Genomic DNA, 26,570 nt, shown 5'->3' with positions numbered 1-26,570 from the left:
CTTGGTCCTGGGCATAAAAAAGCTCTACTCCTACGCATACCTTCCAGTGGGATGAGCTGCGTGGGGGGAGGAAAAAAGATAACCCAGCTGACGGGGGGGGGGGGGGGGGGGGGGGGGGGTGGAAGGCGGCTGTGTGTAGAGACATGTGTGTCCATGGGATAGTTCGATGATAAGGTTCAATCTCATGTGTTTGTGTAAGTGTGTTCCCGCATATCTCCCGAAGGCCATGTCACGTTGCCTCAAGTCCTGCGTTACTATGGCACACAATAAGTGGAGAAGACACACACACACACACACACACACACACACACACACAGAGAGAGAGAGAGAGAGAGAGTGGAATGTGGGGCAGGTGTGTGTCAATGCATCTCAATTCCTCCTCCTGTCCGGCCATCTTCAGATCTTCTCTATCACATCTTTCCAGTGGTTGGCGCAGGTTAGTGCACCAATAGAAAGCAACAGAAATACTGACCTGTTGGGAGAAAAGTTTAAAAAGTAAGTGGACATACACAGAGGAAGAGAGAGAGAGAGAGAGAGAGAGAGAGAGAGAGAGAGAGAGAGAGAGAGAGAGAGAGAGAGAGAATTGCAGTGGGTGGTAGAGAGGGGCAGAGTATGTATTGTGCAACAGAGCATACCAGAGCAACTGCACCTGTAGAGCCGGTTGGATTGGATAAGCTAGTATAGTGGAGAGGCGGGTCACCTGTAGTTGAGAGGCTGTCGTTACAAGACAGAGAGGAAGAGGTGATTTCACTGTTAAAAATAGATTGGGGAAGAAACAGAAGAAAAATCCAGTTGGAAGAAAGTGGAAGAAAGTGGGAGACAAGGCCTACTGTAGTTACAAAAAGAGGGACAGCGAGAGAGAGAGAGATCATCTTTGAGATCATCGTCAACTTTTGGACGTATACTCATCACTCACTCTGGAATCTCAGCGGGACGCCTCACCTGGCACTGCAGGTATGCAACCTTACCACTGGAAACCACTGATTTCTACACGGTAACATCCTTTTTGTCCATTTAACTCAGAGACTGTCCAAATGGACACATTCTGAACCGTCTCAGAGTTATAGAGACACAAGGGTCCACTTGGTTCCTTATGGAGCCATGACGGTTACATTTGTACAGTGTCACAGACACAAGGGTCAATTCCGTACATTCTCTGAGCTACACATGGATAAATAAACACATAAAAAGATTATTTTTGAGTGGTGCTAACGTTCCAACGAGTGGCTTTGTTTGTAGGCTATGTATGTCTGTCCAGTGTCCAGATTGCAGATTGTTTGTGTATGTGTTTACAGACACCAACATTTACATCATCATTCATCGTGATGAAGGGCACCAAGATTCAAGATTGCTTTATTTGTCATTTTGTCCAACTGCAGCAGCAGAAAAAAACAAAATTATGATTCTCGTAGTTAAAAGACAGCAGACTCGTACAAGAATAAATATATCAAATGCAAAACAACACAAAACTACAGGAATTCATAAAAAAATAAAATAAAAACATTTAAAAACTGAACATAGAGTTCATGTCATCACTTCTCTAACATAGGAATGCCTCCCTGAGTTCATGTCCTATCTACCAGGGAGACTAGAGTTCAAAAGTCTGATCGCCTGGGGAAAGAAACTGCTCTGCATCCTTTCCATCCTGGCACTGATCTCCTGTACCGTTTCCCAGAGGGCATAAGGGAGGCTGTGAGAGGGGTGGGTGATAGTCGCTCTCCTCATGCATCTCTGCTGGTATATGTCTGCCAGGGAGGGCAGCGAGGTACCGATGATCTTGCTGGCTGTTCAGCTGTTTTTTCTCCTCAACTGTGCTGTCAGGGCTGGGACAGGCAGGTCGACTCTCTATCAGCTGTGAGGGGGTATAGACACTGCTGGGCCTTTTTTATGATGGCAGTGGTGTTGCTGTTCGGGGCCAGGTTGTCCGTCAACAGTACTCCCAAGAATGTTGTGCTTGTTACCCTCTCTACGGCCGAGCCATCGATGGTCACACAAGTGTGATTTTACCGTGTAGTCACGGTAAGATAGCATGTCTCGAAGTGGTCCTTTTTACCAATGCTCAATATTTGTCCACATTCCAGAAATAATAATTCCTGTTCAATGCTAATAGACGCCTTATCAGACGACCACACTGATAAGAAACGGCATGCGCGCGCATAAAGGCAGCAGAAGAACACCACCTCTCATAAGATGCAATGGAAAAGTTCTAACTGCACTCACGTGTAAAAAATGCCCCATCAAACTTTCAGATGCTGTTTTTCTCCCAGTGTGGAGGAAGAATGATTAGGATTTTTATTGTGATCTCTCGCCCTTGAAATATATAATCCTTGGTTTCTGTTGTGTTTGAACAATAATAGCAATTCAAAACAGTTGTCCTCAAAACCACACCTCCAGTCGCTGTCATAAGAACGGGAGGTGCGCTCATGAACACGGCAGCAGAGCCTATTTGTGCACGGCTGCACGCGCACCTGCAGCCCATCAAGTATAATGTATGCTTCGTCCCGCGATGGTGTCGCGCACGCAGACCTCTACGCTCACAACAGTCGCATTTGCGATGCGATGTGAGCTTGTATATCAGCTGTTCTCTGTGCGCAACACTGTTGGGCTTTGAAGTATAAATGTATCCTAGGGTGCATCTCACTAGCCAAGTCACAAGAGGAGGTTGAATGGACTGAAACCAGCGCTCCCCAAAACAACAGGTTTCGAGATCTGTTGGGAATTGATTACATGAAACAGTCACCCGTGCGCCCAGTCCCAATGTTTGTAAACAAATAATTGGTCTATAGCCTGAGAAGCACCTTTGCCACTTATCACTTAATTTGCTATCAAGCAAAACAAACAAAACGTGGCCACTTAGTGTCATTATCAATGTTTGGTAGTATTACTTAAGCACCTTTCCCACCATCAAAAGCACATTATTGTGAGTACACAGGTGTCTATGAATGGGTACAAATTGAAATTTAATTTAAGTCTTATCCTGTATTTGGACTACATCATACTGTACCTTTTTTAGCCTTGTTGGATACAAGATAACCCTGAAGTGTTTGTGTGAATGTTAAAATCCACAGGTGTTTCATCCAAAGGGTCAAGTTCTCATACCTTTAATATTTACATTCACGTTTTCTGTATTCCAACATCATCGATTCACATAGGAGCCACATGCCTGCATGCACCTGATATGGTAACAATTTACTAAGAGCTTTTGAGTAAATAAGGAGAGAACCATTACATACAGTACCATAGGCCTCCACTTGAGAAACATAATCAGAAAAGGTCAAGTTGCAACACATTGTCAGTGTAAATTAGGGTTAATGGGACAGACCTCATTGCTGAAGTAATATTAACAAAGTAATACATTTAATTTTGCTTTTATTTAATTGAATTACTCTTTGAGGGGCGCCAGCCCCTCCTATACACAGGTTTAATGTTTGTCTTTGTCATAATGTGCCTCATTACGTCATATTGTCTCTTTATTGTTAGTGGCGTTTAATGTTTGTGTTGGCACCGTTTGTTTTACATCACCTTATCAACATGAGTTAGACTTTAATATATTAGCGCCCCTCACTTCACACAGGTGTGATTTTCTTTTCGAGGGCCCTCCTATGCCCAGCTTTGTGTGTTTGTGTGTACCCCCTAGGGATGATTGGATTGGCTGAGCACCACGGAATTGAGGATAAAAAGTGAGGACAGAAAAGTGCTTGTGATTGGCCGGAATGTGATGATGTATGATGATAAGAGCACCCCTCCACACCAACCTGCTTTTGTAATTTGCACTGCTTTACTGACGCATGGTGCATGTGTAACAACCAGGAATCAAACCAGGGCCTCCCATGCGGGAAGGGACGCTACCGCTATACAGTCATGACACCTGTACTGTTTGAGTGTCTATTGCATTATATAACCGTCTTAAACCCTACTTGTTTAAGTTGTTTGGTTTGACTGGTGTAACCCAGCCCCCCCCCCCTCTTCCTTTTCCCCTCTACACCAAATGTCTTTAGCTGAAAATAGCTGATCTACTACAGAGACACAAATATGGGGAAATTGCAGACCTACATTCTTTACTAACATGTATGTGCTCAACAAAGAGACAGACATGGGCAGAAGCAAACTGTTTTATCCAGATGATTTTGGCAGGGCACTGTTATGATTACATTCAACAAAATAATTATAATATTATTATGACATTATTATGCCCACAAGACATTTGCTGTTGACCGGACGAGTGGTTTGTGACAGACAGACAGACAGACAGACAGACAGACAGACACATTGTGTGATTGATTTCAAGTCTAGTCAAAACTAAACCCAAATGCCTCATAAGGAAACGTGAGGATGTCAGGATGTGTCATGATTGAATTGTGACCTTCATCTAACAGGATGACATGCAGATTTTCCGTATTTCCGCGTTCCATACAGGAACACAATGTACAAAGATACATTACTTTAGTCACATTCCTTTATGTAAAGGGATGCATTTAGAGAGAGAATGAGAGAAAGAGAGAATGAGAGAGAGAAAGATTACCTAGAAGATAGAAGTGATAGAGAGAGATAGAGAGAGGGCTAGTGAGTTGATCAACTATTATTTGATGTGATAAAAACTAAAACAAATATTTTAAATTACAAACTCAAGACAGTGCTCAGTGTGAATGGCCCTTTAGGCTGCTCAACAGTGCCAATTGAAGGCTGCTCAACAGCGCCAATTGAAGGCTGCTCAACAGCGCCAATTGAAGGCTGCTCAACAGCGCCAATTGAAGGTTGGTCACCCAGTGGTTTTGCAGCTGTTGAGGCCGTGCTACAAACATACAAACATATACAGACATAGAGACATAGAAACATTGTCAAACATTGGAGCGGTTTGGCACCGCTCAAAAAGGTTGGTAGCAGGACGTTGACTCGCTGTCATGTTGTGAGCTTGTAGATCTGCTATTTTTGAGAGAGACACACACACACACACACACACACACACACACACACACACACACACACACACACACACACACAGCACCCTGATTTTACTGCTTTCGCAGGACACTGACACACAACAAAGTATAGAAATAGGGGAAAAAAATATATATAAATGGAATGATAATGTTTCTTTCTTACAGCTCATTGATAAAGTGGTGACATCATGGCCCTGTCGGCAGCCTTACTGACCGAGGACCAGTTCACCTGCTCCATCTGCCTGGACGTGTTCACCAACCCGGTGTCCACGCCGTGCGGACACAGCTTCTGCCTGGCCTGCATCTCCTCCTACTGGGACGGTGTCAACAGCACCAAGCCCTGCCTCTGTCCTCTCTGCAAGGAGGCCTTCCGCAAGCGCCCCGACCTCCAGGTACGCACTGGCTGGTACTGGAAAAAGTAAAAAAACGTTTTTTTATACAGCAATATAGAAATACTCCTATTACAAGCGAAAGTCCGGAATGCAAAATGCACTTGAGTAAAAGCGCAAAAGTATTGGCATCAAAATGTACTTAAAGTACCAAAAGTAAACTCATTATGCAGAATGTCCCATTTCAAGTTAAAAAATATAAAAATCTTTTGAAAATAGCAGATCTACCCAAGCTCACAATGCGTAATTGTGACGCATTGTGAGCATGTAGATATAAAATTGTCGAAATGTATATAGGTGGTTAATGTATGTTTTGCAATAATAATCAGAATGTAAAAAATAGTAATAACTAAAGTTTCAAAATATATGTAGTGAAAGTACAATATTTGCCTCTGAGATGTAATGGGATAGAAGTAAAAGTATTGGAAATTGGAAATACTCAAGTAAAGTACAAATACCTCAATCTTTATCCCACGATTTTGCAACCCATTTTTTCACCCAGTGTCAATTATCTAATGTAATCCTGAGCGCTAAACCTCCTCTGCCAACCTGGGGGGGGGGGTAGTGGACTGACCTCATGCTTCCTTCTATACAAGGCCACTGTTGACCAGACAGTGGCCTTGTGGTTAGAGTGTCCGCCCTGAAACTGGGAGGTCGGGGTTCGATCCCCGGCCGGGTCATACCAAAGACTGTAAAAATGGGACCCAATGCCTCCCTGCTTGGCACTCAGCATCAATGGGCTGGATTGGGGGTCAAATCAACTAATGATTCCCGAGCGCGGCGCACGCTGCGGCTCACCGTTCCAAGAGATGGGTCAAATGCGGAGAACAAATTTCACTGCGGTAACGTCTGTGACTAATCGTATGACTTTGACTTTGATGCATGAGGAGTCCAAGCTGCTTCTTTTCACCTGACAGGGGAGAGTTTCCCCCCCAAAACAAAATGTTGAGCTTTTCAACATTCAATACCACATTGCCCTGGTTTTCACCACAATAATGTAAAAATAATGGCAAAAACATTGCCAAAAGTAGCGAAAATAGCCGGTTTTATAGATTAAGCGTCCGGCTTGGGCTTTTTTGTTTTGTTGAGTGGTGTAAACCACTCCTACAACTGGCTTTGTTAGTCTGTGCAGAAAAAATGAGCATGGTTGCTATGTTCACCCTGTTCACCCGGGTGTGATTTCATTACGTCAGACATGATTTTTGAGTGGTGTAAACCACTCCTACAACTGGCTTTGTTAGTCTGTGCAGAAAAAATGAGCATGGTTGCTATGTTCACCCTGTTCACCCGGGTGTGATTTCATTACGTCAGACATGATTTCGTTACGTCAGAAAGGCTATATAAGACCTTACACCACTCAGTTCACACGGGTGTGATTTTTTAATAATATGGTCGCCCTACCACCTCCAGGTCAACAGGACCCTGAAGGAGATCACGGAGCAGTTCAAACAGTTGGCCGACATGACAGCAAAAGGACCGGCCGTCACCAGAGAGTCGGGTGGAGGTGGAGGTGGAAGGGAGGCGGAGGAAGGTCACTCTAGCGCTCACCATCCACATCACCACACCCTCAGGCCCGGGGGGGTGCCAGTGGGGATGCCGGGGGGGATGCCAGGGAGCCTGTTTGCAGAGTTGATGACACGCCTGCAGCGGCCTGCAGGCGACAGGGCACCGCCTCCTCCGCCAACCCTCTCCCGTCCTCAGTCCACACCCATCCAAACACAGACCCAGGTGGTAGATGTCCCACCCCCGTCTCCACGCGATCGGACAAACAGCTACACGCACACGGACGACCCTCCACCCTACTCACCCCCTCGCAGGTATTGAGCTTGATCTAACACCTAATTTATCACCAAAGAAAGAAAATTGCATTTTACTAACAAAGAAAATTGACAATTGAATAGATTGCCAAGACCTCATTGCCAGTAATGGTAAACAAAAAGGTGGCTCCACTGGAATTTCCTGACAGTGTGATGAGGGAGATAACACACCCACTGCAGCAACTGTGGTTATAGTAGCCGAGTTTCACTGTTTCACCAAACCACACCGGTATAGTAGGGACCCCTTCTGACAAAACCGTTTTAAGGTCAACCACACCAATGCAACTCATTGAGTTGCAATGAGTTGCATTGGTGTGGTTGACCTTAGCGAGGTTACAGATGCTGCACATGGTGGCACTTCCCTCACCAAATTTTAAAAGGGCAGGATACCCTATACTCATAGGGCTAGGCTGTTTGTTTTACGTTTTGGTTAAAAACTACAGAAGGGGGGAAAGATTCTAGGCTAGTTTTATAACCGGTGTAGTCGCTATCTCTGCATCCATTGTGTTGAATGGATTAGAGTAGATGGACCCAGGACTCTTTGGAGATGATCTCCATTTATTCTGACAGAATGACACAAAATACATGTCTCCTCTCCAGGTTAGTTAGTTAGTGCATTTAGTGCATTGACTCCTCTCTAAACAAGCAACTAGAAATGTGCTTGGTGGTTGCACCGACCACTCTTATGTTGCAGTCAAACAAACACTGTATAAGTAATTTGCAGCTCCAATTCTTATTTTGTTATACAGGGATAATAACAAAAGACACCCACCTCATTCCAATATGCAAAGGAAGAGGTGGAGGTGTAGCAGGACATTTATACGGGGAACAGGAGGAGGGGACCACTAATGTACTGTAATGTTAGCCTGGCGCAGCCACACTTCACCCGCCCCTATTGCATATGCATATGCCCCACGTAGCCCAGCGCAGATTAGTATCGCAACGCGAGGCTACTGTAATGTACCATATTATACACATGGAGTCACGTAGAAACACTTATATTGTTAAAATAATGCAGACAATTTTACATTGTACCTGTAGATCTCTGTAGTACCAGAGATAAAAGATAATCAAATGGGGGTCTGTTGCTTAATATGCATATCAAACTGTGTCCTTGAAATAAATAAATAAAACATCTAATATACACAATACTATTGGCCACTATCCAAGGTACTCGTTGAGCGGCCCCTCTGACTACTCCCTCCACCTCCCCCTGTGTCCCGTGCACCAGAGGGGACTGGAGTTCTTTTGTCGTACGGACCAGACGTGTGTGTGCAGTGTGTGTCTGGAGACAGCCGAGCATCGAGGGCACAGTTCTATCCCCGCCAAGAGAGAATGGCACATCAAGAAGGTATGTCAGGGGGCAGAGATTCAGGGCGGAGCTGAGGGGGCGACTCCCAGAGGGTCGACTGCGTGCGTGGGCCCCTGGCATGTCAGGGGGGCCCCATCACATGCAATGTAGTGTAGTAGTTGTAGAGACTGATTGAAGCAGGTCTCTGGTGCTGAACTCTTAGGACTTAGGTTGTGTGTGTGTGTGTGTGTGTGTGTGTGTGTGTGTGTGTGTGTGTGTGTGTGTGTGTGTGTGTGTGTGTGTGTGTGTGTGTGTGTGTGTGTGTGTGTGTGTGTGTGTGTGTGTGTGTGTGTGTGTGTGTGTGTGTGTGTGTGTGTGTGTGTGTGTGTGTGTGTGTGTGTGTCACAGCACAAATCGTGCATGACTCATGCACGATTTGTGCTGTGCAGCCAGGCAGTCATCATGTTATTTTGTTCAAGAATCAAGAACCAATTTCATTGTCCTATTAGAGCAGAAATGGATGAAATTAACTTGTTAAGTTAACTTATATTCTGTAGCCTACATATTTTCATGATGATGAATGTATTAAGGCTTGTAAGAGCCACAGTTGCGGGCATGTGTGCAAAGTGATTTCATGTCAAGCTTTAATGGGTAATTTAGCACCATAATGCAACAGCATAGTGCTTTTATGAACCTGGCTTGTCCACCATGCAAGGACGGAATAGAACAAGTTCTGCCACTGCTGTCTGGCAAAGGATTTTAAAGGGAAAATAGCATTGCTTGCATTCCATTCGATGCCGTAACACTGAGCAACCGTCTGTGTCTCTGAAACATAGCTAAAAGGTTTACGTGAATGTGACAATGCTAGTAACGTTGGCGGACGTGATATTGTCCTTGTTCACAAAATAATGATCTCAACTTAAAAAACATGAATCAGGTTTATGTGATGATGGCAATGCACCGTAAGGGAGTCCCGGGATCAATGAAATGCACCATGGGAATTGTAGCAATACAGAGAAAGGCCAGAACAGACAGAAATATGAATCTTCCCTGTTTATATGGGTTGTAAATAAATACTATTTTTATAGGCTATGAAAAACATTATTGTATTCTTTTCCTGCAGTCCCAGTTAGGTATCACCGAGGTGGAGCTGAGGGATCAGATTTCAGAGCGAGAGCGTAAAGTGGAGGAGATACAGACTTCTCTGCAGCACATACAGGTAAACTGGGATCACCATCACCAACTATTGGAATGGCTCACCTGGTTTGTTAACTAAAACACTTTACTGAACCACCCGCTGTTTTCTGTGTTTGGACCCAGGCGTGTGCGGAGAGAGAGACGAATGGCAGTGTCCGTGTGTTTTCACAACTCGTCACCAGTGTGGAACGCTGCCAGTCTGAAGTGTTGGAGGTAAGCAGCTCATAAATAAATATCTACTCTGCAAGAGTACAAGTCTTGATACATTGTTTTTTGTATTGTCCCTGATATAAAAAAAGAAAGTCGAGTCGAGTTAACCCATTGATGCCTGAGGCCGAATCTGGAAACGCCTTCTAGGGCCTGACCTAAGGTTTCTAAAAACCTTCAAATTCGGATTAATAATTTTTTAAATAGTTATGTTGCTACATGTATAGCAATAGCTGATGAGACGCAGGGAGCGCGCCGGCATCAAGGGTAGAACAACGTATACGTTGCATCAGGCATCAATGGGTTAAAGATACAATCCATAACTTCATAAATTCATGTCCTATAGGATTTGAATCCCAAAATGTGCGAGTGCCGAAATGTATAGTGTTGAGCTCTCTGATCTGAACACAGGATATAACGTTCTTAATAGAAGAGGTAGAACAGGTAGACTGGTAGACTTGGCCTCCAACTTCCAATGGATGTAGTTATTAGTTAAAACCCACAGACAAACTTAACATTTCAACCTGGTGTCCAGATTTTGGGCAAGAAATTATAGGGACATTTCTCATTTTGATTTATTTTTATTTTCAAATGTTTAGGGAAAAAAAGATGTACAAGCTCAAGTTTGCTGCATCTACTGTACTTTTGTTGCTTATCTTAATCCTATCTCAACCATGCAATGTGTTGTGAGCTTGTAGATCAGCTATTTTCACTACTTTTGGTTGACCACACACACATATGACTGTAGCGCATTTATTTATGGGGGGGAGATGAAATATAAAGATACAAGGATTGCTCAACAGCGACCATGTGAGAACAAACGATATGAGTAATGTGTTTGTCACTTGCAGGTGATCGAGATGGCGAGGCGTTCGGCGGAGCACAGAGCACAGAGTCTGCTCAGAGAGCTGGAGAAGGAGCTGGATGACCTGAGGAAGAAGAGCACTGCACTGGGACAGCTTGCTCAGTCTGAAGACTACGTCCTCTTCCTCAAGGTAACCATGGTGACCATGTTTTTGTTCTTGCATGCTTACTGCAAATCGCTCTGGATTAAGAGCGTCTGCTAAATGCCTAAAACGTGTCACATGGTGACTTTACGTTTTCTTCAAACTATCTCTTGTCTCCAATCACTCCCTGCAGACTTTCCCTGCACTCTCCAGCCGTCTGCTGACCAAGGATTGGTCGGACACCCATGTGATGTCAGAGCTGACCTCAGGAGTGGTTCTCAGATCTGTTACGCAAATGATGGAGCGATTTCAGGAGGATCTGAGGAAACTGCCAGAGATCTGTAAGTCCACACACCTGAAGGGCAGCAAGACTGCCAATCTCCAAAGATTTTACACAGTTTTCAGAATGTTCTATGTTGTGAGCTTGTTTTTATCTATTTTTGAACATTTCTGATGTACGTAGGACTTTACTGGTTAGAGATTCCACATTCAAAGACATTCATATTCATATTTCATATTGTTTAACCCATTTAGGACTGAGACCAGATTCTACAAATGTCTTCTAAATCCTGACAGTTTTCTGAAAAACCTATGTTTCTATATTAGTGGTTCTCAAACTAAGGAGCCCCAGAATTAGATGTATTTGGCCGCAACCCCCATCTGAAAATATGTTGTTCCAGGGATCTCCCCAGAAGCAAAGATTTGAGTTAAAAACATTTGCTCTGTATTCAAAGATTTGTGCCACATTTTCACGATTAAAAAATAAATAGCAGATCTACAAGCTATGAGCTTGTATATCTGCTTGTAGATCTTTTATTTAAGGCAGATCAAATTTTCATTAACTTTAAGTAGCATGTCCATTATTCTGAATCCATTGCAAGCATTAGATTTGCACGAAAAACTAAAAAAACAAAACATACCGCAGTTACAGGATAACATTTGCCCTTGGCTTGGGCTATAAACAGCCATAGCCGTCATCACAAAAGTGATGAGGTCAGCACATTTGGGCAAATATGGCCCTAATCTCCCTCACTAGCAGTGGCTGGAGGTCTCCCTACTCTTCCAGTGAGGCATTTAGATCCTGTGATCAGGTAGGACACCTACTGGTTGACAAGTAGTAATGCCTGAAGGTCAAAATTAAATGTCTCCCATCAGTACTAAGCAGGCATGCTCCATACCAATGAGCATAGACCATATTCACAAATCACACACACGGCAGCCATCTTGCCATTAAGTTAATGAAATGCCACCCTGTACCCGTTTCCACCCAGACTTTTCAATGCAAAATGCCAACATGGCCGCCATGTGTCTTAGCTCAAAGGTCGGAGTTTTGGCACTCACAGGAGGGGCCAAGGCCTGATAATCACGGGTACAACATGAAAGTTACAGATTGGAGCTTTAAGTGGTCATAGAATAACAATAAGCTTTATTTGTATAGCACCTTGCATGAAATTCAGCTCAAAGTGCTTTACAGACACAGTGCAATAAAGGAAAAAGAAAAGCAAAAGCATTATGACAACAATAACAATACCATGTCCTTCCTACGAACAGGTCGCAGGTCCCCATCGGAACAATCAGTAACCAGGTCCCCAAGGTCCAATCCAAGTACGTTCTCACTGACCAATAGATTTAATTTATGTCACACATGCCTAGTGTTTTATTTCACTTTCACTGGATGATTCAGAGAGTTGCTGTTTCCATTAGGCCAGGGGTTCTCAACCCCTGGGTCGCGACCCCTCGGGGGGTCGCCAAAATATTTTAGGGGGTCCCCAAATTATTTTCAAAAAAAAAAGAAAAAAAGATTTTTTTTTAAATTTTATTTTCACGATTTTTCAAAAATAGCAGACCTACAAGCTCGTAGCGCGCCACTCGGTGGCGCGCTATGAGCTTGTAGATCTGCTATTTTTCAATAGCTAAAATTATAACAATGCTTAAAACACCAAAAGGGGTTCCCGCCCAAAATGGTTTAAGGTTATTGTAGCAGTCAATTTATATTGGGGGTCGGGAGGGGGCGGGGTGGGGGTCCCGAGACATTGCCAAAGCATTTCCGGGGGTCCCCGGCCAAAAACGTTGAGAACCCCTGCATTAGGCAATGTGTCTCTGTGTTGCACCCTCTGTTTCCACCCATGTTTATTGTTTTACTCTTAATATGTTATATTTGTTTACTGAGTGTATAGGACTTTCGTTCAACACTGTTGTTTTAGATGTGCTCTATGAATAAAGCGGATTGGAATGGATTGAATTTTGTAATCTTTAACTTCAACCTTTTCCATCTTTCTCTCTCCTCTGCAGAGGTTAGGAGGGTTCAAGAATATGCAGGTAAACGTTCAATTCAGTTCTAAACTAAATTGTTATATTATGATATTATCAAACATAAATATCCCAAAATGTAATACATGTATTAAATCCAGTCGTATATACCAGAACCACAGATAAAATATTCCCAGCATTGGCCATAAACAATGAACATGATATCAATAGAAATGCTACAACAACTAATAGAATACGCACATCACTTGGTTGAGGTTCGGAATTAATGTTGGATTGCATTTGTTTATGGAGTTCCATGTGCGTTTGTGACATTCAGTCATTGTCTCAGTTATCTGCCGATGATCAATCTAACTATGAAATCTCTCTCTCTCTCTCTCTCAGCTGACATCAATTTAGACCCCAACACGTCCCATCCACGTCTTATAATATCTCTGGATGGTAAACACGTGTACTGCGGTGACCGTACTCAGACACTGCCAGAGAACCCGGAGCGTTTCGACAGGGTGGTGTGTGTTCTCGCCCGCGAGGGCTTCAGCTCTGGAAGACATTACTGGGAGGTAGGTAGTAGGCTTTCCCAAACAGTTATAGAGCCCATTATACATGCATATACTGATTGTACAATTAGCCTGTGCCTATTTAGTGGTGTAGCCTACTGTAAATCAAGTAAATCAACTAGTAACTAAAGTTTTCCAATAATTGTAATAACAACAATATAAGGAAATGCAATGGTAGAAAAAGTATTCACATTTTTTAAAATGTGTAAAATGTCAATACTGCAATGTAGACTGGTAATCAAAATATACTTAAAGTACCAAAAGTAAAAGTACTCATTATGCATTTATCATTATGTATCATGTATGAAAATAGCAGATACAAGCTCACAATGCGTAAAATAGCCAAAGTTTAAATAGGGCTGAAGTGGTATTAATATATGGTAATCCAAATCTACAAAGTAACTAGTAACTAAAGTTATATTAATAATTGTGGTGGAGTTAAAAGTACAATATTTGCCTCTGAGATGTAGTCGAGTAGAAGTATTGAAGTAGTATTGAAAATTGGAATTACTCCAGTAACGTAATGTAAATTTAAAATACCTCAAATTTGTACACAATACTTGAGTGCATGTGCTTAGTTACTTTCCACCACCAAGGAAATGTGTGCATACGTCATATGACCGTAAATGTCATCTTTCTGCTCCAGGTGGAGGTTGGCGGGAAGACCGACTGGGACCTCGGAGTGGCGAGTCGGTCTGTCAATCGCAAGGGCAAGATCACTGTAAGTCCCGCCAACGGCTACTGGTTCCTCAGCCTGCGGGACCGGAACGACTACGCCTTCCGTACGGAGCCCTCCACCACCCTGTCGCTCAGCCAGAGGCCCTACCGTATCGGCATCTACGTGGACTGTGACAAGGGACTGGTGTCCTTCTACAATGTGGACGCCAAGGTCCTGATTTACACGTTCATGGACACTTTCTCCGACACCATCCACCCGTTCTTCAGCCCCTGTAACAATAAGTCTGGGAAGAACGACGCTCCACTCATCATCTGTCCTATCGCAAAGCCAGAGTGAAACGAATGCACAGATTAAGGGTCGATTCATACTCCTATTTCACCGCTGTTTCGGCGCTGTAGTGCCGAAATGATTTCGGCTCGTCAGAAATTTTCAGTAGCACCGAAGAGCCGACTTTAGGACGGTACCCGCCCCCCCGAACCTCAAATGACATCACATTGTAGGCTCTACAGAGCCGAACCGACTTTTATTCGGCTCTAAAAATAGGAGTATGAATCGGCCCTAAAGCTGTGTATTTCAACCGCGTCCGCCCTAGTTTGCTTCCCTACACCTGTAGACATGTGTAGCTTCCCTACACCTGTCTGACATACAGTACAAGTCATTGGCTCCTCAGCTGTCCCCCAAACCTCATTACAACAATGGATGGCCTGGACAGGTCAACAAAGGTCAAAGTTCCCATTCAGCAGTGGCAGGCCCTCTGGCATACATTAGCCCTGGGCCTGCAGTAGCATAAGCCAGCCCACATGTCCTGTGACTGTTCCATACACATACTCACTAATACATATAAAATAACAATATAATAATACTGGTACATATGAGTAATATTACATAATATTATATTACACCACAATCCCTCTTGGAAGAGCAGTAGAAGTTTGGTCTCCCAACCCCACGGGAGATCAGATCGAATCCATGAAGCGTACGGTATGCAGCTTTAAGAACAAACCTTTCAGTCATGTTACAGATAGACGACTATTGTAGGCTTGTTAAAGCTCCACAATACTGATATAATTCTATGAAAGACATTGATTAAAGTATTAACCTCAGTACTGTATGCCCTCCAATATGCTTTATACTAATGTATCAGATTGGGCTGAAACCTGCCCAAATTTGCATTGCCAGAGAACAAATTCATTAGTACAAAACAGAAGAATGAAGGCTTCTTCCTCTAAAGGATTTCATCAACACCATTTCTAAATAAGAACCCCTGATAATTTCTAGAATGAACTAGAACATTCTAGAACAACAACAATTTTGGTGCACCTGATTGATTGATTGATTGATTGATTGAAAATTGTATTAACAGTTTGCAGAATTACAGTACCATGTTCAATTCATCAAAACATGTAGAGACGTACAAATAGACACTTCTATATAGACAAAGAACAGAACAGGAATTCATCATAATGGAGGTAAAAAGGGAAAAGAAACATATACAGTGAAGGGAAAAAGGGGTGGGGGGGATTCAGATTTTACGGGGGCCAGTTTCGAATTGCAGCCATCCGTAGGTGCCCTTTGAGAGCGGTTTTGAGAGCGGTTTTGAGAGCGGTTTTGAGAGCGGTTTTACCTGAGATCAGATAAACCAGATATGTTGACACTTCATCACTTTGTCATGTTTACAGGCTTGAATTCAGAGGTCATTAGGAGGGTGCTTGTGCTTCAGAGCTCATTTTCTTGCGTAACAGGGTAGAAGATAAGTGATAAGATAAATGGTGGTCATAACTAACGTCACTAACCTGTACCTCTGCTCTACTTCAAAGGAACAGGATGTGGCTTTCTATTCTACCAACGTTCCGTTCATGAGTCAAATCATCTTTTCTATCCTTGTGTGTTGTCTATTGAAAACTGAGACAGAACTGCTGCAGGTAGCAGCAGCAGCATGCCATATTATCATATAATGTGTATGCGATGTGTACAGTATATGGATAGGCAGTATATATATTTTACTTTTCAATCTGTCTTATTTTTAATAGATTTTTATAATGCATAATGTCTTGTTTTTTAATGCTCATTATTTGTATGAGCATTACATTGCTTTATTTTTAGTCTGTTGAAAGCAACATTTAGGGATCACACTTCTTTTACATTGTTTTAAACACAGATCGACAGATTACACTTTTTAAATTGTGTTGCATTACAGTATATTGACAATAAAGTATTCTATTCTATTCTGTGTGAAGATCTCATACAGTAGAGTAAGTTGCATTGAACCAATTATGAATGATATTTCTTGAACATACAGAAACTGCAATCAGGAGCACAAGTATAGGCCTAATGACAGTATCACACAACGAGCAGAGTTATCACCTTTGACATGGAAGGTTGCTCACAATTCTTCCAGGAACGTGCATAAACCTTGTATCTCCGTATTTCATCTTTTTTTCCCCTTTTTAAAAAAATTTATTTTCATAAATAAATATACTTTGTTGAATGATGACAATTGCGAACGTAACATACTGTAGGCATACAGCATGAGCAGTATGAGCACACCAAGCCATATTGCTGAAAGCACTTGATCCAGTTTCCTGTATGTTGCACATCTCAGTTTCAGGTCATTTTTCTCGGCAGACCACACATGCTTTGTGGTGTGTCGAAGTGTTAAGTGGCATTTTATTGTTTTAATATGTATTAGCCCCAGAGCCGGAGCTACCATATGGGCACTTTGGGCACGTTCCCAGGGGCCCTGGGCACCAGGGGGGCCTCAACCCTCCTTTTTTTTTCTTTTCTTTTTTTTTAGCTCCACAGAAATTTCCGCCACTAATCCGAATTAAATAAATGATGTCTAAAATTATATAGTGTTTTATTGTTGGTGAGAATGCAGCTGAAAAGTGTAATCGTGTGTAAAGCAGCAACAATGCGCTAGATAATGATTGGCTGTTCAAGGTGGGTGGGCTAACTAGGCCGTGTGAGGTCAGGTGGAGAGGTGATTCTAGTGGAATAAAAGACGTGAGTCTGCCATCCAGCATTGCTTTGTTTTCATTCTGCACGCATAGCGTGTCAGGTGGCTCGACAAAAAAAGGTAAAAACACTGAAATACACTGCATGGCACTGGTGGATTCTTTCACCCATTTGCTTACTATGAGTCAAATAAAAATAATGTGTTTTTTACTGCCTGACTGTCACTATGGGGCGGGGTAGGCAGCCGGGAAAAGGCTAATATCACAACATAAAACCGCCCCAAAATGCCCAAAAACGGCCTAAATGTTGCGTGCGCACAGGGCACACGCAAACAGGTTCGCACATGCATGTGCAGGGGGGCCCTTCGAGCTTCAGTGCCCAGGGGCCCTCAGAGGTGTTAATCCGGCTTTTTAAATGTATCCTTGCTCAGAGTGTGCATGAAGCCTTTCTCGATGGGACCTCTCTTCATTACATCCAGTGAGGCCAAAATGTTGCCATGTTCACATTTAACATCATAGAGGCAAAAAATGTGTAAAGATCACCCAGTGTGATGGTTATACAATGAATTGGAGTAAGAGTGACTTTGTATGTCTTACAGAAGACCTGGACCCAGATTCCATCACCTCATTGCCATTTAATCTAATCGAGGACCACTTCACTTACCTTGGGCTTAAAATACCTAGAAACCCAAAAAATATATTTAAATAGAATTTTGGAGAAAAGATTGAAAAATTGAAAAGCAATATTGAAAATTGGAGGATCCTACCATTATCCATGATGGGCCGCATCAATGCTATTAAGATGGTGACTTTACCGAGATTTCTTTATTTGTTTCAAAACCTGGCAATTTTTCTCACTGCAAAATTCTTTAATAAATTAGACTCCATTATCTTACCATTATTTTGTATGGGGATACAAAGCTAGTCGCATATCAAAACCTCATCTTCAAAAACCCACTGAAATGGGTGGACTGAACATACCCGTGTTCAGACACTATTACTGGGCTGCTGGGCATGTAATGCCAGGGCCCTGACCTACTGGCAATGGGGACTCTCAGAAAAAATGTAATGGCCCTACAAACCCTCCCGAGCACTCAGATCAGCCAACGCAGGGAAGCAGGAAGTACCCTCACTAAAAACGCCGGGACAACGCTCCACACGTCCCAAACTCTTCTCCCTTCTGGCCCCAAAACTGTGGAACGCACTTCCCGTTGCAATCAGAACTGCAGCATCACTCCCGATCTTCCGCCGTAGTTTGAAAACCCACCTTTTCAGACTCCACCATGGCCCATAGCACTTACCCTACCCCCTTAGACAGCACTTTTTTAGACTTAGATAGCATTTGAAACAGACTTATAGCATGTCATGTAGACAGCACAATAACAGTACAGCATAGTATAATATATATGTATAGCTTATATGTATAGTGTCATTATATATAGATATGTTCTAGTTACGTTCTTAGCTTACGCATGTTTCTTGATAAATGCTGTTTATATATGTGATGTATTCCCATGCTTTTTGTTCTTGCTTAATGTAAATCGCTCTGGATTAAGAGCGTCTGCTAAATGCCTAAATTGTAAATTGTAAATTGGCTTGACATAGAACTAACAGCATCAACTACATATTCCCTTTCTGCCATGCTTTTCTCAAGAACAGAGTCGCCAAGTAAAATAGTTGGCGAGGATTTTATAGTAAAAAACTCATTGAAGATTTGGAAACAAATAAAAGCTACCCTCAAACTGCCCGATGTCTCTATCTATACCCCTATTTGTAAAAACCCATCATTTCCACCATCAGACTCAGATAGTAGGGCTACTAAAGGGCTTTCCACTGTTGGAGATTTATACATGGAGAAACGTTTTGCATCTTTTCAACAGTTAAGAATGAAATTTGAGCTACCTCAGTCACACTATTTCCGTTATCTTCAAATTAGACATTATGTCAGAGAGAATATCACACAATTTGAAAACCTACCAGAGAGCAATGCTTTTAATAAGCTTCTACAACTTCCCCCTGACTCTAAGCAAATGATTTCTCGTTTTGTTTCTGTCTTTACTACTCCTGTATCTACCAACCACTTGGGAATGGAATGGAGATGAATGATGAAATCTGGAAGAAGGGTTTATCGAGAATACACTCTTGCTCCATTAATGGAGTTGGTACAACGTAGGTTCAGGAGGAAGGCCATGCCTACAAGCTAAGATCGGTGACCTCCCCTGCCACCATGCCATGCTAATTCTATTCCTAGCCTCAGGTATCTAGCTACCTCCTTCCCCACAGCTACAATCAACTCCACCACTTACCTGCCATGACTACCGATGCCAGCTCCACCCTCGCCACTCACCGAGGCCCTGCTGCCATGACAACTGTCTGGCGCTCTGCCCTATCACCACCCTCGCTCCATTAAAGGGAAGAGTATATATGCCAGCCTGTTCCACTTGTCACTCGTGCACCGTATCTCGTACAACTCGTACCATACACAGCACAACTAACGACTCGCTGCAGCAATTCGTTACTCGCAATGGATCGTCTCGACCTCCATCCCCCCGACTCTGACGATGACTTCCAGGACCTTCCCGAGACGCCGGCGCCGCCCGTCCAGAGGTTCCTGCCTGCCGGCGTCCTGCTTCGGTCCGCCCCCAGCTTCCTCAGGGCATCGGAGGCAACCCGGCTGGAACCAAGCCCCCCCCGGTACTCGTCTTCTCGCCGCCGCGTCTTCCCCCCTCTCCCTCCGCCTCACCAACGCCGGTCTCGCATCGATCCCCCACCTCCACCCCCTCCTCGTCTCGAGTCCCCGACAGCGGCCGCCGCTTCGGCTCTACCTTCCTCCGCCACGCCAACCAGGCCGACCATCCGCCCATATAATGAGTGGACCATCGCCGGGCTCAGAAGGGCTCTCCTCGAGCGGAACGAGCCCCATTGTAGAAAGGCCAACAAAGGCCAGCTTTTTACTTTACTCATCCAGTGCTCCACTCCAGCACGACCAGCAACAACAACAGCGGCGCGTCCCGATGACGTCATCCCGGGTCCTTCCACCAGACGACGCGTCACCAGGAGAGAGGTCCCTGCGCTGCCTGTCCATTACTCTCTAGGTGAGCAAACCATCCGCAGTAATATTAATAATGATGATAATCACAATACTGCTTATCATATCATCACCGGTCAACACCTCCCACCTGTACCTCCAGGCCGGTCTATCCAAAGCCGCCTCGGACCTCCAGCCACCCAGGTCAGACTACCTTTGCCTCCCCCCCAGCATACCTCTCACCCCCCCGTGCCTGCTCCCCCCTCTTTCCCCTCTTTCAACCCCCCCCCCCCCTCCCAAGCCTTCCTCGGAAGGCTTACATCCCCGTCTCTGCAGGCCGCACTGTCATCCAACCCCCCTGCACACTTCTCTCACCCCCCCCCCCCCAGCTCTCTCCTTCTCCCCCTCAGTCCCCCAGGCCGCTAGCCAGCCCCACGCTCCCAGGGCCACCGACCCAAGCTGGCTAGCACCTCCCCCACCTCTGGGTGCCCAGCTGCCCCAGAGCACCCTTCCCCCCTCCCTCCCCCTCCCTCCCCCCCCCTCCCCCATGTCTCTCCCCCCCCCCTTTTCTCTCTCCTCCGCAGCCGCTGCCGTGATGCCTCCAAACGCACTCGCCCTCAACCCACCTCCCGTGTCAACCCACCTCCGTCAGCAGATCCTACTGGGTAACAATATTGACCTCTCCTCCATCCTCAAACCCTCCTCTCACTCCTTCCAGCCACGAGCTATTGACTGCGGAGGGTTTTCAATAACCCTCCGCGATCTCACATCCTCCTCATCAGCCCACTCCCCCCTCACCCACACAGAATTCACCCTAGCATTTTCCATATTCACTGACGTCATATGTTCCCAGTACCCACACAGGAGGCAAGAGTTAAATCATTATCTCTACCTCATCACGGACCTCGCAGCGCGCTTCAGCGGATCTCTATTCTACGAATACCACCGACAGTTCGCGGCGAGAGCAGCAGCCCGCCTCCAGCAATGGAATGTCTCCACGTACTGGGGCGCCCTCGACGTAGAGCTCTACTGCCGGCTCTTCGCCGGCAGTAGAGCTCTCGCCTGCACCATCTGCGGTTGCCCCTCCCACCCCACCACCGAGTGCGTCCTCTCAGCCAAACCCGCCTCATCCGCCCCAGCTCACACGTACACGCCGCACTCCCAACCATCCCCCGCAAAAAAGCAAAAAACCAACCGCCCCACCGGCCCGACCACCTTCCCCTCTTCCTCCCAAGCCCTGGACAAACGGGGCCGAAAAATAATGTTTATCGGCTCCCGCATGCTCTGCAACAATTTTAATGCGCTGGGTTGCAGCATGAACAACTGCAAAATGCTACACGTTTGCTCCTATTGCGGCGGAGCACACAATCGGCCCAGCTGCCCCCACAACCCCCCAAAATAGCCAATGCTGGTTCCTCCCCATCACCAACCACATCCCCCACCTAGTCCACCTCCCGGATGATTCCTCGCCATCAGCCCCCCCCCCCCCCCCCCCCCCCGCTCGCAGCCTAACACGCCTCAAGGCCACCTCCTCAGCGCCCGGCATCCCCCTCGCCAATTAAAAAACCACGGGGCCTCTGACAAAAATAGAATTCCTGGGCACCAATCTAGACTCAGCCACCTTCCAAGCCTCACTACCCCAGAGAAACTAGACCGCACTTCACTCCTCACCTCCAACTTCCTCGAAATCCCGTCTTGAATTGTACCCCGTTATAGTCGCGGCCTCTTTTGGGGTCACGATTGGACCAGCCGCCCAGTCCTCATCCACTCAGACAACCAAGCCACTGTCCAAATAATCAATAAAGGTCACTCCACCTCACTACCCCCCCATGGCTCTCCTCAGACGCCTCACACGGATTTCGGTCACCCATAACTTCATAATTCAAGCAGCTAGCCACTGCCATTCATCACGGGTCATGCTTCCATCCACCATCCGAGTCCACATAGCAGGCGCTCTTCCCGCGCCTCTCCTCTCGATCCTCCGTTTACTACAGATACCGGAACCTCAGCCACCAGACGCAGGTTCCTCTACCATCTCCGCCAGATCCCGACCAAGGCCGGATACTCAGCATCCGACTTCCCCGGCCACTCATTCCGGATCGGCGCCGCCTCCACGGCCTCCAGACAAGGTATCACTGACCACACCGCCCAACTCCTAGGGCGCTGGTCATCTCAAGCGTACCACGCTTACTTCCGAACGAGCGTTCAGGACCTCAGAGCCGCTCACGGATCTCCGGTCCAGTAAATGCTCCACGATCGATTCTCGATCTCATCTATCCTTTTGGGGTCTCGGATTGGGGGCGTGTCCTCGTACGATCAGGACGCCCGCTACTCAGACCCCATGCCAAACACCCAGGGTATCCTACCCCCCCTGGAACCCGGCCTTCGTCCACCACCTCCCCCCCCCACAGAGCTTCGCAACGAGCTGGCTCTTCCTTCACCTCCCCCAGGGGCTTAGTCTTCACAGAGCTTCGCAACGAGCTGGCTCTTCCTTCATCCCTCCCCCTCACCCCCTCCCCCCTCCTGTAACGCCAAATCATCCATGTCTTCCTCACCCCTCGAACCTCCCCCCCCCCCCCTTTCACCCGTCACCCAGCCCCTCGGAAACTACCCTTCGTCCTCACTCCCCCCTTCCTCCCCTATTCCCAACCCCTCGTCCTCCTCCCTTCCCCCTCATCCCCACGGACAGTCCAAGGCCATCCTACGCATATCAATATGCACGCATGTCAACATGCACCTCATTTCCATCATTCCTTTTCATGTTCCTCCTCTCTTCTAAATAAACGCTAAACTATGTCAAACGATGTTCGATTGAATGTGTGGTCTGTACTAGTGAAATGGAGTTGGTACAACGTAGGTTCAGGAGGAAGGCCATGCCTACAAGCTAAGATCGGTGACCTCCCCTGCCACCATGCCATGCTAATTCTATTCCTAGCCTCAGGTATCTAGCTACCTCCTTCCCCACAGCTACAATCAACTCCACCACTTACCTGCCATGACTACCGATGCCAGCTCCACCCTCGCCACTCACCGAGGCCCTGCTGCCATGGCAACTGTCTGGCGCTCTGCCCTATCACCACCCTCGCTCCATTAAAGGGAAGAGTATATATGCCAGCCTGTTCCACTTGTCACTCGTGCACCGTATCTCGTACCCCTCCCTCCCTCCCTCTTCTTTACTAACTCTCGTTCTCCAGTTTCAGGTTCCAGACGGGGGTCTCGGATTGGGGGCGTGTCCTCGTACGATCAGGACGCCCGCTACTCAGACCCCATGCCAAACACCCAGGGTATCCTACCCCCCCTGGAACCCGGCCTTCGTCCACCACCTCCCCCCCCCACAGAGCTTCGCAACGAGCTGGCTCTTCCTTCACCTCCCCCAGGGGCTTAGTCTTCACAGAGCTTCGCAACGAGCTGGCTCTTCCTTCATCCCTCCCCCTCACCCCCTCCCCCCTCCTGTAACGCCAAATCATCCATGTCTTCCTCACCCCTCGAACCTCCCCCCCCCCCCTTTCACCCGTCACCCAGCCCCTCGGAAACTACCCTTCGTCCTCACTCCCCCCTTCCTCCCCTATTCCCAACCCCTCGTCCTCCTCCCTTCCCCCTCATCCCCACGGACAGTCCAAGGCCATCCTACGCATATCAATATGCACGCATGTCAACATGCACCTCATTTCCATCATTCCTTTTCATGTTCCTCCTCTCTTCTAAATAAACGCTAAACTATGTCAAACGATGTTCGATTGAATGTGTGGTCTGTACTAGTGAAATGCCAGATATCATCTAATACAATATAAAGTCATGCACAGATTGCATTATTCTAAGACAAAACTGCACAGGATCTATCCTAACTCAACCTCTCCGATGTGTGATAGATGTAAAACAGCAGAGGGCAACCTAACACATCTATTTTGGCTCTGTCCACAGCTACACAGTTTTTGGTCAAAGATATTTTAATGGTTTTCTAAAGTGTATAAAAGAAGTATAATAATTGGTCCTCAATTGGCTTTATTTGGATGCTCAGAGAATGCTTTAAAATATACAGATGAAGAACAAAAAGCTTTGATGCTCGGAATGGTTGCAGCGAAGAAAATTATTCTGTTAGACTGGAAATCATCCTCTCCTCCTTGCTTTATGAAGTGGCTTAATGAGATGACTGTAATCATACAAATGGAGAGAATCAGATCCCACAAGACATTCATAAAAACATGGACTCCCTTCACAGATTATCTAAAAGGATAGGTGAAAACAAAGATCAAACACATGAAAGAAATGAAGGAAATGCACAATGTATGGCAGTGCTCTGTCTGTCTGTTTTTGTTTGTTACGTATGTTGTTGATTTTGTTTATTATTGTCATTATTATTATTACGTTGACATGTATGTACTAAGGGATTGTTTTAATTATATGTTGAAAAAACAAATAAAAAATATAATTTGAAGATCACCCAGTGTGCCCAGTCTTCTGATAGCTGGGCAGATAACATGCAAATTACAGGTGAATCGTTCACTTGCGGATACAAGCACCAAATACAAATACAATATATCAGTCCCGGAATCCTAATATTCTGCTAAATTAGAGGTTTGTGTTATGCCTGACTCGGGTAAAATGGATGGTAGTGTATAACTTAATATTGTTAGAGGTTTAGTGTGTGTATGTGTGTGTGTGTGTGTGTGTGTGGTGGTGGTGGGGGGGGGGTCAATGAGCGGATGTCAACATACAGCCAGGGCACACTGGTGGCACCGCTCCTGTGAAACTCAGCATGGGGTTCAGTATCAGCTGAGTAATTTGTTTGGTGTAGCTAAATAATGACTTCAGTGTCCCAAATGTTGTCTAATAAGCCCTGCATCTTTTAGCTAGATTACATGTAGTGTACCATGTATGATGTTCAGTTAGACAACCGTGCCTGAATTGACAGGGTACCAGCACGGGAGAGCCGAGCCAATGGTAAGGGGGCTATACATGACTTATTCATGGACTTACCAACATGGTGTACAGATCGCACAGGACTTAAATGATACTGGATGAACGATCAGGCTAGGTGTAGATCAGATATTTTATTGTCAAACCTAGTCATATCCCATACCTTATTGTGCATGATGGCGGTAAAAGGATAATCCCTCTGCCTTGATTCACTGAATACTGATAATGGTCATATACTGTGATACCTTGATTACCATTCACCAAGATTGCAAATATAGATCCAGGACCGTCTAAATTCAAGACTGACTGGAGCAAGTGTTGTCTTTGCAAATAGAAGAATAGTAAAGAGCTCTCATCACCACATGCAAGACAATCACAACATGATGGCTACACTATGATTGCAACTAATATTCCCCTCTTTCACACAATGAATGAGATGCATATTAATACAATGTATCCAGACAGACTTGATGATGGTGGTGGCATTGAAGAAAATCTGAGGAGGAACAAGGCGCAATATCACAAAAGTTGTTGCATTACGAAACTGGATAGTGAGAATCACAAAACTAAAAGCAGAGTGCACTCAGCCAGTGGAATGCAGCTGGGTGTTGATAGCCTGGCTTGGCCAGCCTCATAGCGGGGATTCACTGAAGATTCTTCCCGCATGAGGAAACATCAGTGAACCCTCGCTATGAGTCTGGCCGCGCCAGGCTAGGGTGTTGATGCATCTGCTGTCAACTCCACAAGACTGAAGGAAAAACTGCTGTCAGAAATACCTGAGTTGGAGGCTCACAAGCAGGTAAGCCTAGGGATGTTCTTTTGGCTTTCCTTGGCTTGTCAGAAGCCTCTGACTCTTATAGTGAAGCTATTGTCCTTAGCAAAACAGCTAACATCTTGTGAAGACATATATGCTGGACCACAAGTCCCTCCAAATCAGGTATTTCTTACAGCAGTTTTTCATTCAGTCTTGTGGAGTTGACAGCAGGTGCATCAACACCCAGCTGTTCCAGGCACTGGGCGTACAGGTGAACTATGTCTGCAAGTCGGAGGACTGAAGGACCCTCACCAGATCTGATGGTCTCCACTAGATATGTGACTAGCTCTGAGAATTCCTGTAGGTGGGCAACTGGTGGGCAATGTTCCTCTTCCAGTCTCTTTGTGGTTGTGAGGTACGACCTCTCTCTATTGTACAGGTCTGCCAAGCATGCAGCATGGTATTGGTAAAATCCTTTCTATATTAATATGTTAGATTCATGTTAATGTTTCAGACATTTAACCATTTAAACCCTCAAAACTTGACATTCAGCTCTGTAGTCTTGGGTCTTCTCTTTTTTTCCCTTGACACCTTGACACCAAACCTCTTTGCCGAAAATAGGCAA

The 26,570-nt window shown here is 45.3% G+C and overlaps 1 protein-coding gene across 3 annotated transcripts; it reads left to right on the top strand.

Annotated features, from left to right (window-relative positions):
• The first annotated feature begins 541 nt into the window (after positions 1-541).
• btr01 (bloodthirsty-related gene family, member 1) lies at positions 542-15,780 on the top strand. Of its 3 annotated transcripts, XM_079498834.1 has the most exons (13): positions 542-954; positions 5,106-5,332; positions 6,740-7,146; positions 8,317-8,497; positions 9,561-9,656; positions 9,758-9,847; positions 10,693-10,836; positions 10,982-11,129; positions 12,340-12,393; positions 13,081-13,107; positions 13,441-13,616; positions 14,260-14,648; positions 14,857-15,780. In XM_079498834.1, the coding sequence occupies exons 2-12, from the start codon at positions 5,129-5,131 to the stop codon at positions 14,626-14,628; spliced, it is 1,896 nt and encodes a 631-aa protein (XP_079354960.1). In that variant the 5' UTR covers positions 542-954; positions 5,106-5,128; the 3' UTR covers positions 14,629-14,648; positions 14,857-15,780. The 3 variants fall into 3 exon arrangements, with proteins under 3 accessions (XP_079354960.1, XP_079354958.1, XP_079354959.1); XM_079498832.1 differs by having other exon boundaries at positions 14,260-15,780; XM_079498833.1 differs by lacking the exon at positions 542-954 and adding an exon at positions 2,650-2,920 and having other exon boundaries at positions 14,260-15,780.
• The last annotated feature ends 10,790 nt before the right edge of the window (positions 15,781-26,570 follow it).

This window comes from Electrona antarctica (genome assembly GCF_951216825.1).
Source record: "Electrona antarctica genome assembly, chromosome: 4".
Lineage (NCBI taxonomy): Eukaryota > Metazoa > Chordata > Actinopteri > Myctophiformes > Myctophidae > Electrona > Electrona antarctica.
The sequence above is the reverse complement of the archived record's forward strand: the minus strand, read 5'-3'. Positions and strand labels throughout refer to the sequence as shown.